General features: G+C 39.5%; 1 protein-coding gene across 9 annotated transcripts in view; it reads left to right on the plus strand.

Annotated features, from left to right (window-relative positions):
* Nucleotides 1-1,775: 1,775 nt before the first annotated feature.
* The window catches only part of LOC147348281 (uncharacterized), a 434,645-nt gene continuing 418,273 nt past the window's right edge, over nt 1,776-18,147 (plus strand). For 3 of the 9 annotated variants that reach the window (XM_086366965.1, XM_086366966.1, XM_086366962.1), the window contains exon 1: nt 1,776-1,986. In XM_086366965.1, coding sequence (XP_086223091.1) covers nt 1,913-1,986 — 74 coding nt within the window. In that variant the 5' untranslated portion in view covers nt 1,776-1,912. The remainder of the gene's footprint in view (nt 1,987-18,147) is intronic. The other 6 variants (XR_015151354.1, XR_015151352.1, XM_086366963.1 and 3 more) reach the window with 4 other exon arrangements.

Here is an 18,147-nt window from a genome sequence, read left to right on the forward strand (position 1 = left end):
TTAGTATTTAAAGTCCTGCTTCCCTGGAGAACAGATCATTCCAGACAAACCAGGACAGGTGGTCTCCCAAACTACACACTTTAATGTTTGATGAGGCCAAAGTGAGCCGCTCTCAGATTGCTTCAGATGTTCTGTGCTTTTTCACTTCTGAGTTTTCCTCATCTCCTTGCCCCAAACTTATACTGAATCCACCCCATAATTCAAGAACCATATTCAGTATCCCCATCATAAAGTGTTACACACAAAGTGTGTTCAGTATCACAAAGTGTTAATGATGATATTACCTATGTTCAGTTCAGTTCAGTCGCTCAGGCATGTCCGACTCTTTGCCACCCCATGAATCCCAGCACGCCAGGCCTCCCTGTCCATCACCAACTCCCGGAGTTCACTCAGACTCAAGTCCATCGAGTCAGTGATGCCATCCAGCCATCTGATCCTCTGTCGTCCCCTTCTCTTCCTGCCCCCAATCCCTCCCAGCGTCAGAGTCTTTTCCAGTGAATCAACTCTTCGCACGAGGTGGCCAAAGTTCTGGAGTTTCAGCTTTAGCATCATTCCTTCCAAATAAATCTGTTTCACAGGAACACAAAGTGAGATTCAGAGACAGTATTATGATTCATCCCAAGTGATCAGCTAACAAGTGGCAAAGCTGAACTCAGATGTAACACAAAACTCTATTCTTCTAATCACGATGGTACACATTGTCTCCCTTCTCAGATTCTTCCAGGGTGAAATTAACACCATCTCTAAAATAAATGCTTCAATGGTCATTTAACACTACATTTCACTAAGAGCAATGTACACTTGACTTGTTCCTGCTCCCATGCTAGGAACTCCTTGATACCTGAAGCTCAGAAGCTAAGTCCAATTCACTTATTAATCCCCAAGAGTATGAAAGAGACATAAGAATATATTTTACATGACAGAATGGATGAGCCTTAAAGAAAAAGTAGGTTTTAGATGGACAGCATATGCCAAACAAAGTAAATACTAATTATTTACAAGGATGTCTGGTGAATTCTTACTCTGCATGAGGTGCTACGGCATCATATTATCATAAGTAACCTATGAAGAGAAATCCTATTGCTATCCTTATTCTTCATGTGGAGAAACTGAGGCTCAGAAAAATGAAACCAGTTGCCCAAAGTTACATAGCTGGTAAATGGCAGAGGTAGACTTCACAAGGGGCTTCCCAGGAGACGCTAGTAAAGAACCCACCTGCCAATGCAGGAGACATAAGAGACTTGGGTTAGATTCCTGGGTCGTTAAGATTCCCTGGAGGAGGACATGGCAACCCACTCCAGTATTCTTGACTGGACATTACCATGCACAGAGAAGCCTGGCGGGTTACAGTCCATGGGGGTCGCAAAGAGTTGGACACTACGGAAGCAACTTAGCACGCAGGCAGGCACACAGACTTCAGAATCAATTGTATGTGATTCTATAGCAAGAGCTGTGAATTCTAAAGAGACAGGAGACATTACAGGGGGTGCCAGCAAAAACCGCAATGCATCTGGTTTAGATGGAGCAAAGAGGACATGAAGAGAATGTTAATAACAATAACGGTGATAATGATGATTGTTCTTTATCAACCCCCTCCCATTTCCTGTCGCATTTGATGGTGGGCAGATCCACAGCTCACATTGATTGAGTATGGTTCTGACAAAGCACCAAAGCACTTTGTATGGATCACCTGTTTCACTCCTCACAACAACCCTTTAAATAAGTACTGTTATTAGCCTCACGTTTTTGAAATAAAATGAGGCTTAGGTGGCTTAGGTGACTACTGAAGCTTGACGCCTAGAAAACATCCTCCAGGTCTGCGATCGCCACCAACACGAGGTCCACTAGCGGCATCCCAGCAGGCACCGCGCCTGCGTGCGTCGCCCACGCAAGCTTCTTAAAGCCGGATCAGATGAAGCCGGTTCAGGCCTTGGCGTCTCAGAGAGCAGGCGCCCTCTCAGCTCTTCCTCCGGAGATTCTGTATTTGTAAGTAATTCATCTTTTTTTTTTTTTTTTTTCCTTTTTTAGGGGGGAAAGGGTCCCCAACCGCCGTCTGGGGCATGTTTCTCTTACTTATGTGGCGCTGTCTGGTGACTGGTGATATGCTAGACTGAGGGAAAGGGCTGTCCAGCCTGGTCCCTTCAGTTTGGGCCTAATTCCGCCAGTCAGATAAGATGCAGTGGAAGCTTCAGAGGATTGTATTTAGCTCATACGGTTTCCCGTTGATGAGGTGGCCGCGGGTTGGAATCAGGTCAGTCTAAATAGCTACTCTGTGAGACCAAGAAGGTGAGCGGAAGAGCAGCACAGGCCTCAGCTTGGCTCAGAGCTGGCGCCTACCCGACTCTCTTCTGCCACCTAGCGCTGTTCGCCGAGAAAGGTCGCGCTTTTTTTTTGATGTTAACCTTTTCTGTTGGCTAGGAATCTGGTTGTGTTTTGCAAGGCGTATTCTTTACGTTGTATGAAACGTTAGTCAACTTATGCGTGCTTTTCCTTTTTTTTTTTTTTTTTTAATTTGGCAACTCCTTGATCTTTTGGAAAATGAGGTTTGATACTCCAGTGTGATGAGTCGAGAAATAAAAGTTAACCGAGGTGGATTTCAGATATTTGTTTGTATGAACTAATTGGCTTCAGTTTCAGAGTCAGCCCTGTGACAATACAACGCAGGCTTCTTTAGTAGAATTTCACCTGTGGTGTCTGTCGTCTGGCTTCTCACAAATTGGTCCTTTTATACAATGAGTTATCTGGTTTGACAAAAATGAAGTTGGAAAGCTCCAGAGCAATTTTTGAACTTTGGCCTTCAGTCCTAAACATTTTGAGGAAAAAGATGATGCTCTGTACTTGAGAACTTTCTTGGGAGACATATGGAGAATATAGCCAGAAAAGTTAAGGGCTTTTCTGTTCCTGTGTACAGATACAGAAAAGCCCTTAACTTCCCTGTTTTTATTTTCCTCCCATCTCCTCTTTGAGTATTGTGTTATTCAAGTATCTGGAGGCTTGTTTCCTTGACTTCTAAACTTTACAGAAGAAAAGATTTATCTCTTTGATTACTCTTATTTATATTTATTTAGGAAGCATGCCTATAAAGTTACAAATGTGTTTGAAACTAAATAGCAAAAGCACTATATAAATCCTTATATATAAATCCATGTTTTAAAGTTATTTTAAATTGGTTCGATTAACTTACTATTACAATGATCTATTTTTGCACAAGCTTAAATTTATAGTAGCTTTAAAGGTAAATTATCTTTTAAATTTTCACCTCATTTTCCTGTGTTGACTAAGTTCCTTGAAATATACTAGTGCTTTTTCTGGTTATACCACAGAGGCAATAGGTTGGAGAGTCTGATTGAAGCAGAAAACCTAATAGACTATTGATCTTCCAATGGTAACAAATGTCTCTTCTTACAAATGGAAACAATTTTATTAAACAATTCTGTTGAAACCAATGGTTATCTGTAATGTGGTTGGGGAAAGAAAAGCTTCCTAAATTACTAAAATTTGATACTGAAGAAAAATAAAAAATCTCATACAAATGACTTCAAAAAATTAATCTAAAAATGATAGCCTTTACGGATTTTAATAGGGCCAAGAGCAGTTACAGTTTTAAGAAATCAGGCAGATTATGCCGAGTACTACATAAAAGACTATAGCTTTAAATGATAATCTATGTTGGGGGAATCTCATCCTATATTTTCTCTTCCTGTGTATAATTGTGTTCTTTATTAGGTGAATATTGTATTTATAAATCAGTAATTTTTGACTTGTAAGTACATTGAAGATAAATTGTTTTATAGAACCATTTGATACATTTGTGTTAAAAGACCAAAATATATATGCATTTTTTTGGAGTTTGTTTTTTTCTTACAGAGTACGTGTTCACTTGTATGCTGTATTGTATTATTGAGTCCACTGACTCAATTCAGCTTGTTCTTGGAGAAACAGTCCCCAAATAAATGGTGATGACAGTGACAAGAGAGGTTTACTAGAAGGCTGGCGCTCTGCCTCAGTATCTGTGTGTATTATCTCATTTAATTTCCACTGACTCCCATGAGGTGGTATTGTTATTCTCTATTTGACAGATGCAGATTGAGTCTTTGACTTAAGTACTTGCAGGTGGTCATGAAACACTTCAAATGAGGGTGATGTTTTCAGTCCCGGGACATTCTGGGTCCTTATGCTGTGTTATATCTCTTTCATTGACTTACGTTTTCACCTTATGGTTAGTCAGTTAATTAGAACAGGTGGTGATGAAGTTAGTCAGTGGTTGAATCCTTAACTAGTAATTTTTTTTTTCCTGCTTTCCTAATTTCATAGAGACACAGGGTTCTGTTCTTGACTTGAGAGAATCAGTGTGGCCGACATTGGCTCTGTATTTCCTCACACAGAGATCAGCTGCCTGGATGAGATGCAGCTGCGTCCTCACGGCCTTCAGTCCCTCATGTTACCTCCTTGGTCCCTGATGTCATTTGTGATTCCTGCTTTATTCCAAGGTCTTCAGAAAAGCAGGTTAACTAAGCTGCAAAGATTTGTATATAAGAGTTCTAATGAGTTAAAATCTGGTGTCTAATACATTTAGTTGTTCATGTGATTTGTTCCTTTACTTATTGTTTGAAAACAATTAAAATGATATAAAAATAAGAACTGTTTAATGTTCATGGAATGCTGGAAGCACATGTGTGAACCCTAAAACTTGGATGCAAAACTACTTGGAGAAAAATAGTAAAATTCTCCCTCCCAACTTTCAGTAGAGCAGACATTTTTGAGTGTTAAATTTGCCATCAGTATACAGAGAGGTTTCCCTGATGGCTTCAGTGGTAACGAACCTGCCTATCAATTCAGGAGACACGGGTTCTGTCCCTGGGTGGGGAAGATTCCCCTGAAGAAGGAAATGGCAACCTGCTGCAGTATTCTTGCCTGGAAAATCCCATGGAGAGAGGATCCCAGCAGGCTGTAGTTCATGGGATCACAGAGTTGGACATGACTTAGCGACCGTATATAACAATATACAGAGGCAAACACAAGTTAGCATACACATTACCATACCACTCCCCTCGCCACCGCTGTGCACGCACACCCCCACCCATCCACTCTGGTAGGTTGCACTCCAGTCCTGACTCTGATACTTATTTGAAATAGGACTTTAAACCACTGGCGTTTGCTCTTCAATATAATAAGGGAATTTGTTTTAAGTTCCCTTCCAACAGCAGAATGCTATTATTCTGAAGTTCTGACATCTGTTTTCTTTCTTTACATCTCAAGTAGAAAAGGCAGCAAGATTCTTTTCCTCATCAGAATTTTAGATTATAAGCAAAATGTTAAACCTTCTTTCAAGGAAGGTTATATTAAAATAGACTGTAATAAATTCAAATGCTCAGAGTTTAAATCTATAGGGTTTAAAAAGGCATCATCAGTACTGAAGAGTATGGTTGTCATTCTTCAAAATGTCACATACAAGATCAAGTCTTCTAACACTACTAGTGTCTTAAAAATATAGTTAAAAGCTGGAGAAAATTTAATATTCATGAACATTTCCGATGAAGATTAATATTTTATTGTACCCAATAACCTCAGTAAGCAAAAAAAAAAGTGTTAGTCTATAAATTACAAATAATTGTCTTAACTGCATTTGCTTGTGAAACTTACACTGATTTCATAACCCTAAGTAATTTTAATTCCATGAACTTGATTTTCTTATACCTAAGAGGAAATAGCTCAGAATATATGTGTTTTATTCTTTGCTTTCTGTGAGCTTTGTTGTTTTGAATATAAAATCTTATTTTCCCTTAGGCAATGAAAATGTTATTCCTTTTTTTAAAAGTTTTAAATTGTAGGGAAAATGGATGAACACTGAGAATGGACTGGAAACTTGATAACAAAATTAAATATACACTTATTCTCAATTGAGATAATTCTTTCATTAACTAAGAAAATTATTTTAGTTTTTGTTTTGAAATGAATTGTTTTGTTAAATAACTTCTTAAATTTAATAGAGAAAAAGGGTTTTTCACTGTCACATTTTTGTGGCCAAATTTAGCTGATGGAAAATAAGAATTAGGGAGGAAATGAGGGAAGAAACAGAATGATTTGAATACCTGTAAATTGTCAGTCTTTCCCAGACATTATTCCAGTTAGTCTTCAGGAGAATTCTCAATGGTGGGTTTCACAATTCCTATTTTGCTAAAAATAAGCATACTAAAATGTGATCACAAGCTCACTGCTAGGCAGGATTCTGGTTTCAGGTTGTCTGACTCCAAACCTTGAGAGCTTTCTATTTCACCATCTTGCATGGAAGAAATACATTTTTGTGCAAATATTTATTTCCTGCCTGTCTTTACCATTAGACTGTAAACTTGAGAACAGAGACAGAATTTTCCTCACTTACTGCCCTGTTGTCTGCCCTGTCACACTTCCTGAATCCTGAGTAAGTGCTCAAGAAATATGAATTGAATGAACAAACAAGAAATGCTTTAGAAACATAAATAATCATACAGACTTATTTCACTTCCTGTATTTCGTAACACTTATTTTTCAGCTACTAATATTTCTTTACTAGAGAAGATGAGTGTAGGCATTTGGTGTTGAGTTCAGGATGGATTTTAGTGAACATATTGAGAGGAATGTGTGACTAGAATTTAAAATAACTATCTTCCTTCTAGATCCTGAGTTTTTAAGATAAAATAGCAAAGTTTGTTACAAAATCCCTTATTAAAAATGTTTACAAATAATATCTGTTGAACCAGTCTGTTCTGATAGGATCTTTTCAAGTTAACTCCTAATCAAGTAATTTGCAACAGAATGGCTTCTCCAAATGCAACATTAACTACCTGGTACAAAGGTTCTTGAACTTTCTTTGGATAAATAATGTAACATCGTCTTTGGTGTATTTCAGGCTCACTCATTGTATAGTAATTAGCTCAGGGACTTGATGTCTTAGTAAAAGTATGCTTGTTTTGTACTGAGTCACTTTTAAGAAGACTCTTGAAATAACTGGTTCAGTATATGCAAGATTAAAATGATCTTCTTAGATTCTCTTATTTTACGAATTATCACCTTAAAGTAAGATTCTCTTACTTTATAAATTATGACCTTAAAGTTCTTCCGTAAACATCTTGTTTTGTGGTCAACAGTATTTTTCTTTCTGAAATTGACAGTCTTTTTTTTTTTTTTCCTGAGAACTGTTTTTATTTTATGCTTAATGCAACCAGTGGAAAGAGTGCTGAATTTTGAATATGATATCCTAAATTTACATTTTAGTGTCTCAATTTGACATAAATTAGCTTTGCAGTGGTATAATATTTTATATAATTGTACACAGGGAAAACTAAAAGAATTTTGTTAAAACCATGCCTCACAGTGTGTTGAGGAGAGTAAGTTAATTTTATTCTGTACCTTAAAAGTGAGATCTTATTAATACTGTTCACTTTGTATTTTTTATACAAACTGATATTTTCTCTTTTTTCCTTTTAGTTCTAGATTGGAACATTGAAAATGACAGTTTTCGACCCTAATTGTGTTACTTTTGCAGATTTTTATTCATCTCAACCACCATGAAGACAATATAGAATCATTGTAATCTACTCTATAATCCATTTTATAAATGAGTATAAACCACTAGTATTAATGAACCCGCCTGCCAGTGCAGGAGACATAAGCATTGCATATTCAATCCCTGGGTCAGGAAGATACCTAGAGGAGGGCACGGCAACCTGTTCCAGTATTCTTGCCTGGAGAATCCCATGCACAGAGGAGCCTGGCGGGCTGCAGTCCATATTGTTGCACAGAGTCAGACACTACTAGTGAGTTGACTTAGTACACAAGCACAGTCCACTTTTTAAAATTCCTGTTCAAGCTTTAAAATTTTAGAGATGTTGCCTTGATCTTAAATGTTAATCTTTCTGTCAGTTTTCTATTTTTGCAAGTTCTTTATCTTTTTCCTTACATAAAAATAATTCATCTGTGTTGCTCTCCTTTTTTCAACTTAATTCAGGGTATTTTATGTTCTAGATCAATTTTGGAATCATTATGGAATGATGTTCTTGTCACTACTTTCAATATTATTTTCATTAAATATTATTTTTTGCTGCCTTTTTAGCTTATCTGTTATTCCCAGTTGTGTATGTGACACATCTCATTATTTGGGATGACAAGATACTACTGGTTAGAAACTTTCCTACCAGATAAAGCATGTGTGTGTGTGTGTGTTTGTTCCATTCCATAGATGGTGGTAGGATAGTGTAAGAAATTCCTTCCTTCTTTTCTTATCTTACCAAATAAGATAGAGCATATCACACTCACCAGGCCCTGTGCAAGAGCTAAAGATCAAAGATGAATAATATACCTTCAGTCTTGGTTTCCCAAACATCTTGCAGTTAGTATTTTACAGACCCTCAGAAATGCATGTAAGAAGGAGGCAAGTAATAAGAACTGTAACAAAAAGGCCTTGAAGTAGCTCTGGGGACAGGGAGACAAAGGACCAACCCTGTTGACTGCAGCCATGGAAGAGCTCAGGGAGATAAAAAGCCAGGCTTTGCTTTAAGAAAGCAAAGGATTCTACCAGGTGGAGAGGTGAGGAAGAACATTCTGGGGAGGGCTTTGCCAGTGGCAGCTCTGAACCTTGGAGGTCACATGTGTTAGAAAGGCTGGGCCCCGCTCAAAGACTTCACCAGTTCTTACGTGCTGAGCCTCAGTGGCCTTGTCAGTGGGTGAATTAAATGAGATATACGCCAAACTCTGGACTTCCCTGGTAGCTCAGTTGGTAAGGAATCTTCCCACAATGCAGGAGACTCCAGTTCAATTCCTGAGTTGGGAAGATCTGCTAGAGAAGGGATAGGCTACTCACTCCAGTATTCTTGGGCTTCCCTGATGGCTCAGCTGGTAAAGAATCTGCCTGCAATGTGGGAGACCTGGGTTCAATCCGTGGGTTGGGAAGATCCTCTGGAGAAGGGAAAGGCTACCCACTCCAGTATTCTGGCCTGGAGAATTCAGGTTGCTGGGACTGCATATGGTGGTGACATGGGTCACCATATATCCCAGGAGGGACTGACTTTGGAGGAATAGCTGTGGAATGGTCTCTGAGGCCTTGGAGACCTCATCCCAGTTCTAAACTAAGACACAGGATGCCTGCCTCCAAAAGGACCATGATGCAAGGGCAAAGGAGCCCAGCTTGAGCAGTGCCCAGGAGAGAAGATCAGAATTTGACCTGCTCTCCTGTGCTTTGCCAGCCCAGTTAAAAGTAGCTCTCTAGAGCTTAATCTCAAACAAGTAAAGCTAGAGTTAGGTGTCATTGTAAGAATTTTTGAAAATATGACTTTTTTTTGCACTCTTAAATAACATAATATGATGCACACATGCATCTGAAGAGTGAAAGAAGGAAAAGGTGACTGCATCCTGTTCCTCCCTCTACTCATATCTACCCTACCTTTCCTTTATGACCAAGTCCCCTGAAAGAGCATTGCACACCACTCATGATCTGTAAGAAGAAGCAAGGGTCCCAGCAGGAAATAGAAGGCACACTGCAATTGAGGGCAATTCAAGAAGGGTTAATAGAAGGACTATTTATAAACATGTGGGCAGGGTGGAAGGAAATCACAAGGAATAGTGTGGTCCCCTGAAGATGGTACCAGCTGAATCATCAGAAACTTGAGTTGGCATATTTTAGAGTTGTAAAAAAAAAAAAAAATTACTTAAAAACTACTGCAGGTTGCTGTTTCTGTGGCATGAGACATGAAAAATTCATGTATCTCCTTTTTAAGTTTAGGATCTTGTTAATTTGATGTGTTAAGATAGTTGTGTGTGTGTGTGTGATGGAAGATTTTCTTTGTAAGGATATACCTTATGTTTTATTCCTACATTATTTTTTCCTCTGTATTTAGTTGAGACAAATAATTGACAGTAATTTAAAGGGATGGCTAATTAATGCAATCCAAATATAACTACTCAGTTTGGGGTTTAAGAAGATTTAGTGGGAGATGGGGGCTTCCCACATGGCTCAGTAGTAAAGAAGCCACCTGCCAATGCAGGAGATGTGGGTTCGATTCCTGGATCAAGAAAATCTCCTGGAGAAAGAAATGGCAGCCCACTTCAGTATTCTTGCCTGGGAAATCCCATGGACAGAGGAGAGTGGCCCGGTACAGTCCATGAGGTCGCCAAGAATTGGGCACGACTAAGCATGCATGCAGTGGAAAGTAACTTGACACATTGAAATATTTAAAGTAGAAGGCAAACAAGCCAAGACTGTGCTTTTTTTCTTTTTCCTTGATATGTCCAAGTTTTTCTTACTCCACTTCCTGTCTGGTAAATTTCTGTAGCTGATTAAGCCTACAGTTTGTTGTATCTCCTGTAACTCAGTGGTCTTTTCTCTCAACTCTTAAAAGGTAATTTGCCTTCTGAAACACTTTTACCTTGTTCTGTTCTATTTTATTTGTTTAATCTCTTCCATGGGTTGTCCTCATCTTTAAGATCATGTCTTCAGTTTTATCTTCTTTGATCATCCTCTTTCTTATTGATCTTATCTTTCATTAATGTGATGCATTTGGGGATGATAAAGATAATTAAGTGTTAAAAACAAAGTCATTGATTTAGTGCTGGAACATTAATAGAAGAGGAGCCAAAAGTTTAACTTGATTTCAACTTTAGGGTCTCAACTATGTCAATGAGTAAATTGTACATCATGAAGTTCAAAGGGTTCTGTGAATGTAAGCAGTGCAGTACCGGGTGGAGCTGCAAGTGATGCAAAGAAGATAGTGAGAAGGTCACCTCCTAGAGGTTGGGATTTTGGTCCTATGGCAACTTCTGTATGGAGCCCTGTCTGGATTTTCATGGGTGCTAGTAGTCACCTTGTCCATAAATTGCTTTGACCTTCCTTCACCTGTTTAAAGAGATTTAGGCAGATTCTGGTTCAATACTGGGAAAGGAGTATGTCAAGGCTGTATATTGTCACCCTGCTTATTTAACTTATATGCAGAGTACATCATATGAAATGCCAGGCTGGATGAAGCTCAAGCTGGAATCAAGATTGCTGGAGAAATATCAGTAACCTCAGATATGTAGATGACACCACTCTTATGGCAGAAAGCTAAGAGGAACTAAAGAGCTTCTTGATGAAGGTGAAAAAGGAGAGTGAAAAAGCTGGCTTAAAACTCAACATTCAAAAAATTAAGATCATGGTATCTGGTCCTATCACTTCATGGCAAATAGATGGGGAAACAACAGAAACAATGACAGACTTTATCTTCTTGTACTCCAAAATCACTGCGGACAGTGACTGCAGCTGTGAAATTAAAAGACACTTGCTCCTTGGAAGAAAAGCTGTGACAAACCACGACAGCATATTAAAAAGCAGAGATACTACTTTGCCAACAAAGGTCGGTGTAGTCAAAGCTATGGTTTTTCCAGTAGTCACGTATGGAGTGAGAGTTGGACCATAAAGAAGGCTGAACACCAAAGAATTGATACTTTCTAACTGTGGTGTTGGAGAGGACTCTGAGAGTCTCTTGGACTGCAAGGAGATCAAACCAGTCAGTCCTAAAGGAAATCAATCCTGACTGTTCATGGGAAGGACTGATGCTGAAGCTGAAGTTCCAATACTTTGGCCACCTGATGCGAAGAACTGACTCATTTGAAAAAACCCTGATGATGGGAAAGATTGAAGGCAGGAGGAGAAGTGGACAACAGAGGATGAGATGGTTGGATGGCATTACTGACTCAGTGGACATAAGTTTGTGCAAACTCCAGGAGATGGTAAAGGACAAGGAAGCCTGGTGTGGTGCAGTCCACAGGGTTGCAAAGAGTCAGACATGACTAAGCAACTAAACAATTACAACAACAGGCAGGCTCTAGCATTTGGACAAAATGATCTCTCATGACCTTTTAACCTTAAATTCTATGGCACAAACTCACAATTAGGATACGGTGCCCTCGTTTCACATTCTTGTACTTGAACTACCTGATTTTAAGACTAAATAAATTTTACAATTTGAAAATGTGACACATACCCAAAGGCATTTCTCCATGGATGTACACTACAGTGTTGTTTGTAAGAAGAAAAGATCTAAAACTGTCTCTGTGTCCAACAGTAGAAGACTGATACTGTTCATAATTCAAACTGAAAAATGTTATGCAGTTATTATTATAAATGTGTTGTGATGCCACGTAAATATCTTCAAGATCTGTTAAATGGGAAAATTAAAAATTGGTAGCCAGTTAATGTAGTATGATCCCACTTAAGTGGGAAAAAGAGAAGATCTTTCTTACTTAAGTTCATGTATGCATACAGGTGGACTGGGGTTTGAAGTGGTCCTTAAAATTGCATGCGTTTTCATTGGTTGCATGTGTTACTTTATTGTTTATTAGTGTGTGATGAAGGTTTCCTTTCTGTTTCCTTGATTACAATTGAACTCTTTTATGTAAAAAAAAAAAATTGGGGAGGATCTTATTCACATAAAGTTGCTCATCAGATCAGATCAGATCAGTTGCTCAGTCGTGTCCGACTCTTTGCGACCCCATGAATTGCAGCACGCCAGGCTTCCCTGTCCATCACCAACTCCTGGAGTTCACTCAGACTCACGTCCATCGAGTCAGTGATGCCATTCAGCCATCTCATCCTCTGTCGTCCCCTTCTCCTCTTGCCCCCAATCCCTCCCAGCATCAGAGTCCTTTCCAATGAGTCAACTCTTCGCATGAGTACTGGAGTTTCAGCTTTAGCATCATTCTTTCCAAAGAAAGCCCAGGGCTGATCTCCTTCAGAATGGACTGGTTGGATCTCCTTGCAGTCCAAGGGACTCTCAACAGTCTTCTCCAACACCACAGTTCAAAAGCATCAATTCTTCAGTGCTTAGCCTTCTTCATAGTCCAGCTCTCACATCCATACATGACCACAGGAAAAACCATAGCCTTGACTAGACGAACCTTTGTTGGCAAAGTAATGTCTCTGCTTTTGAATATGATATCTAGGTTGGTCATAACTTTCCTTCCAAGGAGTAAGCATCTTTTAATTTCATGGCTGCATTCACCATCTGCGGTGGTTTTGGAGCCCAGAAAAATAAAGTCTGCCACTGTTTCCACTGTTTCCCCATCTATTTCCCATGAAGTGATGGGACCAGATGCCATGATCTTCGTTTTCTGAATGTTGAGCTTTAAGCCAACTTTTTCACTCTCTGCTTTCACCTTCATCAAGAGGCTTTTGAGTTCCTCTTCACTTTCTGCCGTAAGGGTGGTGTCATCTGCATATCTGAGGTTATTGATATTTCTCCCGGCAATCTTGATTCCAGCTTGTGTTTCTTCCAGTCTGGCGTTTCTCATGATGTACTCTGCATATAAGTTAAATAGTATTCCTTAATTATTCTTTATTGTCTGTTGAATCAGTAGTAATATTTCCCTTTTCCTTCCTGATATTGGTTAAGTTGTGTCTTCTCTCCTGTTTGCCCTTATAGCTTTGTAGATTATACTGATCTTTTCCAAGAAGCAACTTTTGGTTTCATTTTTTCCCCCTATGTTGTTTCTCTGTTTCTAGTTTTATCAATTTCTGGCCTTACCTTTATTATTTTCTTTATTTTGGGTTTAATTTACTCGTTTTCTGGTTTGCTAAGATGGACACTTAGAGTGTCAATTTGAGGCCTTTGTTTCTTTTTTCAACCACAAATAGTTTGTCTTTATTATATCAGTGCCTTTCTCATATAGATAATTAATAGCCACAGTAAGAGTAGATATGCTTAGCATTTGTTTCTTTTTAAATGTATTATTTACTTTTGTCGAGATATAATTGACATATAAATTAGTCTTATGAGTACAATATGATGATTTGATACATGATCACCACAGTAAGTCCTTGAAAATAATCTAATGGCTTTTCCTTTAGATTATTTTCCTTCCTTTCTATTTCCTTCCATCTCCTAACAATCCAGGCCACAGAGTAGATCAGTTAAGTAGGGCAGAGCTAGGTAGGCCTTGCATGGGGGAGTGGCCTGGTATGGGATCTTCAAGACCAAGCAGGTGATAAAGTCACCCAAACAGCTATGGGCAGGCATGGGGAACCCAAACTGGTTGATAAGGGCATCCATGAAGTTGAAAGGCCCGTCACAGTGTGCAAATGGAGTGAGGAGGGATTCTTGCCAAGAGTCTGCCTGGTATCAGAGCCCATGCAGGAGAGGGGATGGCTCCCATCAGAAGCAAGAGCCCACATGTGGTGAGTAAAGTATCCATACATGGGTAGCCTGGCCCACGAAGTCAGAGCCCAAACTGGTAAAAATGGCTTCCATGTAAGAGTGTGGCCCAGACAGAGCCCAAGTGGGTTGAGGAAGGCATCACCAAATGGGAGGGATGAGGCGGTGATGGGAAATTGATGACACAGAGGGAAGAGTAAATCTGTTTTCTTGCTGTCAGAGAAGGAAAATAAAGCTATGGAGACAGAGAGAATACCAGAATGAATCCTGTGATGTGGGGTTGAAATTAAATGTTTTGGTGTTAATTCATATTTTCAATATATAGATTGATATGAAAATCAGTATATATACACATTCATGAATGTGGGCTTCCAGGGTTGCTCAGTGGTAAAGAATCCACCTCACAAACATGAGACATGGGTTCGATCCCTGGGTCAGGAAGACCCCCTAGAGAGGGAAATGTCAACCCAATCCAGTGTTTTTGCCTGGGAAATCCCATGGACAGAGGAGCCTGGCAAGCTGTAGTCCATGGGGTCACAAAGAGTCAGACATGACTTAGCAACTAAATGACAACAAAAATTAATCAATATAGATAGATGGAGGAGCCTGGTGGGCTACAGTCCATGGGGTCGCTAAGAGTCAGACACGACTGAGCAACTTCACTTTCACGCAGAAGGAAATGGCAACCCACTCCAGTGTTCTTGCCTGGAGAATCCCAGAGATGGGGGAGCCTGGTGGGCTGCCGTCTATGGGGTTGCACAGAGTTGGACACGACTGAAACGACTTAGCAGAAGCCCCCAAAATACATAGATTTTATATATGGATGGTTGTACATATTGTGTGTGTGTATATATATATGCATACATACACATACTGATAAACATGCAAATTTATATAGGTGTATGTACATGTCTCTGTATGTGTACTTGGGGAGGTATATGTTTTTTCAACTCTGTCTACTAACAGAATTTGTACCAGTACAATTACAGTAGCAATCAGCACAGCTGGCATCCAAATCTTGGCTGCTCAAAATCATTCTCCACTAAAAAAGATTAAGGGTTCTTTTAGCAATGGCTGATTTCAAGGCTGGAACAGGCAAAGGAGAAGATGAATCTGACTATCTTGTGTGAGAAAACAAGGAAGTGCTCAAAGAACCATGGGGCTATGTCAGCTCAAAGACACGCCTTTTGTGTAAATATGGGACAGTATGAACATCAAAATAGATGAGGATAGAGTATAACGCATTAAATAAAAATAGAAACCCCATTATCATATGATACAAGTAAATGAATGAATAAATAGAAAGTTTGATGAAGAATTAGGTATTTGCATGGTTTAAAGTACCCCCTCCCAAATACTTATAATTTACAAAGGTGGACCAAATAACTTTACAGTGGAGAAACTTGGCAGAGGCCAGCTTATCCAGGGAATCAAAATGAGTATCATTAAGAATGGGACAGATAGAAACCATCTGACATCTGATTGGATGCAATGAAAACAGCACTGCATTCCCCCTCTGTCCATCAAGCTGAAGATTCATTAATTAGAGTCTAATCATGAGGAAACATCAAACACAAGTTGAAGGAGAGTCTACAAAATACAGTAGACCCCCCCATTCATGTTTTCTCTTTCAGAGTTTGTTATTCATGATTAACCACAGTCTGAAAATAGTAAATGGAGGATTCTAGAAATAAACATCTTATGTAAGTTTTAAATTGCACACTGTCCTGGGTACTGTCCTGAAATCTCTCACAGTCTCACTCCATTTTGCCCTGAATGGTCCTTTGTCCAGCATGTCTGCCTGTTAGTCACTTAGTAACCATTTCAGTTATCAAATCAAGTGTTGCAGTATGACAGTGCTTGTGTGTAAGTCACTCTTGCTGCTGCTAAGTCGCTTCAGTCATGTCCAACTCTGTGCGACCCCATAGACAGCAGCCCACTAGGCTCTCCTGTCCCTGGGATTCTCCAAACAAGAATACTGGAATGGGTTGCCATTTCCTTCTCCAATGCAGGGAAGTGAAAAGTGAAAGAGAAGTCGCTCAGCCGTGTCCGACTCTTCACGACCCCATGGACGGCAGCCCACCAGGCTCCTCCGTCCATGGGATTTTCCAGGCAAGAGTACTGGAGTGGGGTTCCATTGCCTTCTCCGCTATACATAATAATAAATGGCCGCAAAGGGCAAGACCAATGATGCTGGCAGTTCACATGTGCTAAAGAGAAACCATAAAGTACTTCCTTTAAGTGAAAAGGTAAAAGTTCTCAACTTAATAAGAAAAAAAGTCATATGTTGAAGTTGCTTCTGCAGTAAGAATGAACATGTGAAAAAGGAAAAAGAAATCATACTAGTTTTGCTGTCATACCTCAAACTGCAAAAGTTAAGGCCACAGCGCACAACGAGTACTTAGATAAGATGGAAAAAGGCAGTAAATTTGGACTACAAGGTATTTTGATAGACACAGAGTCCACATTCAAGTAACTCTTACTATAATATATTGTTATGAGTGTGTGCTCAGTGATGTCCGACTCTTTGCAGCCCAATGGACTGTAGCCCACCAGGCTCCTCTGTCCATGGAATTTTCCAGGCAAGAGTACTGGAGCAGGTCTCCAGCCAGTAATGTCAGCTAGAGGTTTGCCTTGACTAGGGAGTAAAGTGGTGTAAACAAAAGTATATTCCATTATCCAGAGTCAAACAAAGGCCACCCCAAATCTTCAGGTGCTATACTCTGTATTCAGTCTAGGGGTCGTTTTAAATTAACTGATTATCCCAGAGTACAAACTGAAATAGAAGAAGAATGCATTAAATTATAGAATGTTCTTCTTTACTTTCTCCAAACTGTTTTATCTTCAGCACATTTTACTGGACTTTTTAATTACTGCAGTTTTTAACGTAACCGAAAGAGTTTGTAGAAAACCTGTTTCTATAATCATGAACTAATTACTCATAATTAGAAAATCATTTGTGAAAATTATTACTTTAGATAGTAAGATTACATGTATCTGAGTGAAACTGAGAGGTAAATCAGAACAAAAAAGTTAATCACTACATTGATCTTAAACCTTAAAATCATCAGATAACACATTTTTGCATTATAGAAACTGTTTTAGCTCCTCAATATAAAAATGCTCTCTAGAACAAGAGAGGGCTGTAGAATGGCACCCCACTCCAATACTCTTGCCTGGAAAATCCCATGGACGGAGGAGCCTGGTAGGCTGCGGTCCATGGGGTCGCTAAGAGTCAGACACAACTGAGCGACTTCACTTTCGCTTTTCACTTTCATGCATTGGAGAAGGAAATGGCAACCCACTCCAGTGTTCTTGCCTGGAGAATCCCAGGGACGGGGGAGCCTGGTGGGCTGCCGTCTATGGGGTCGCACAGAGTCGGACACGACTGAAGTGACTTACCTTACCTTGAGATCAGTGCTGAGCCAATTCTGAGTCAGGTATCATAGTCTGAATGGGCTTTTTACACTGAGGGCCTGAATTCTGAATGTGGAACAGGGCAGGGAAGATCACCTGGGAGACCAGGGTGCTGGTGTGACAGCCTTCCTACTGGTTTCAACAACAGGTCAGTATGGAGCTCAGATTCTCATGGGGGTGTGCTCCTTAAAATTACCTGCAGCATAAATGAAAAGGAGGCTTATTTTAAAATAATATCCAAAGAAGAATGGAAATATGGTGTTTGAATGTGAGCATACAACTCATTGCAACCCCATGGACTGTGTAGCCTGCCAGGCTCCCTTTTTGATGGAATTTTCAGGGCAAGAATACTGGGGTGGGTTTCCATTTAAGCATTTCATACCTTTGGTTTAAATTTAAATAGAAAACAAAAGTTCACATGTGTGTACCTATGTGTTTATTTACATACACAGAGAATTGTTTCAAGCATACACATCATCCATGGAATCATTCCGTTATTCTCATCTTTTTAAATGTTTTTAACAGAGTACAACCAAATAGTTTTTTTTAAGAACTTCAAATATTTATTTTA

The sequence above is a fragment of the Bos grunniens genome, chromosome 22, assembly GCF_055505025.1.
Source record: "Bos grunniens cultivar Pamir isolate PY7600 chromosome 22, Bosgru_T2T1.0, whole genome shotgun sequence".
Classification (NCBI taxonomy): Eukaryota; Metazoa; Chordata; class Mammalia; order Artiodactyla; family Bovidae; genus Bos; species Bos grunniens.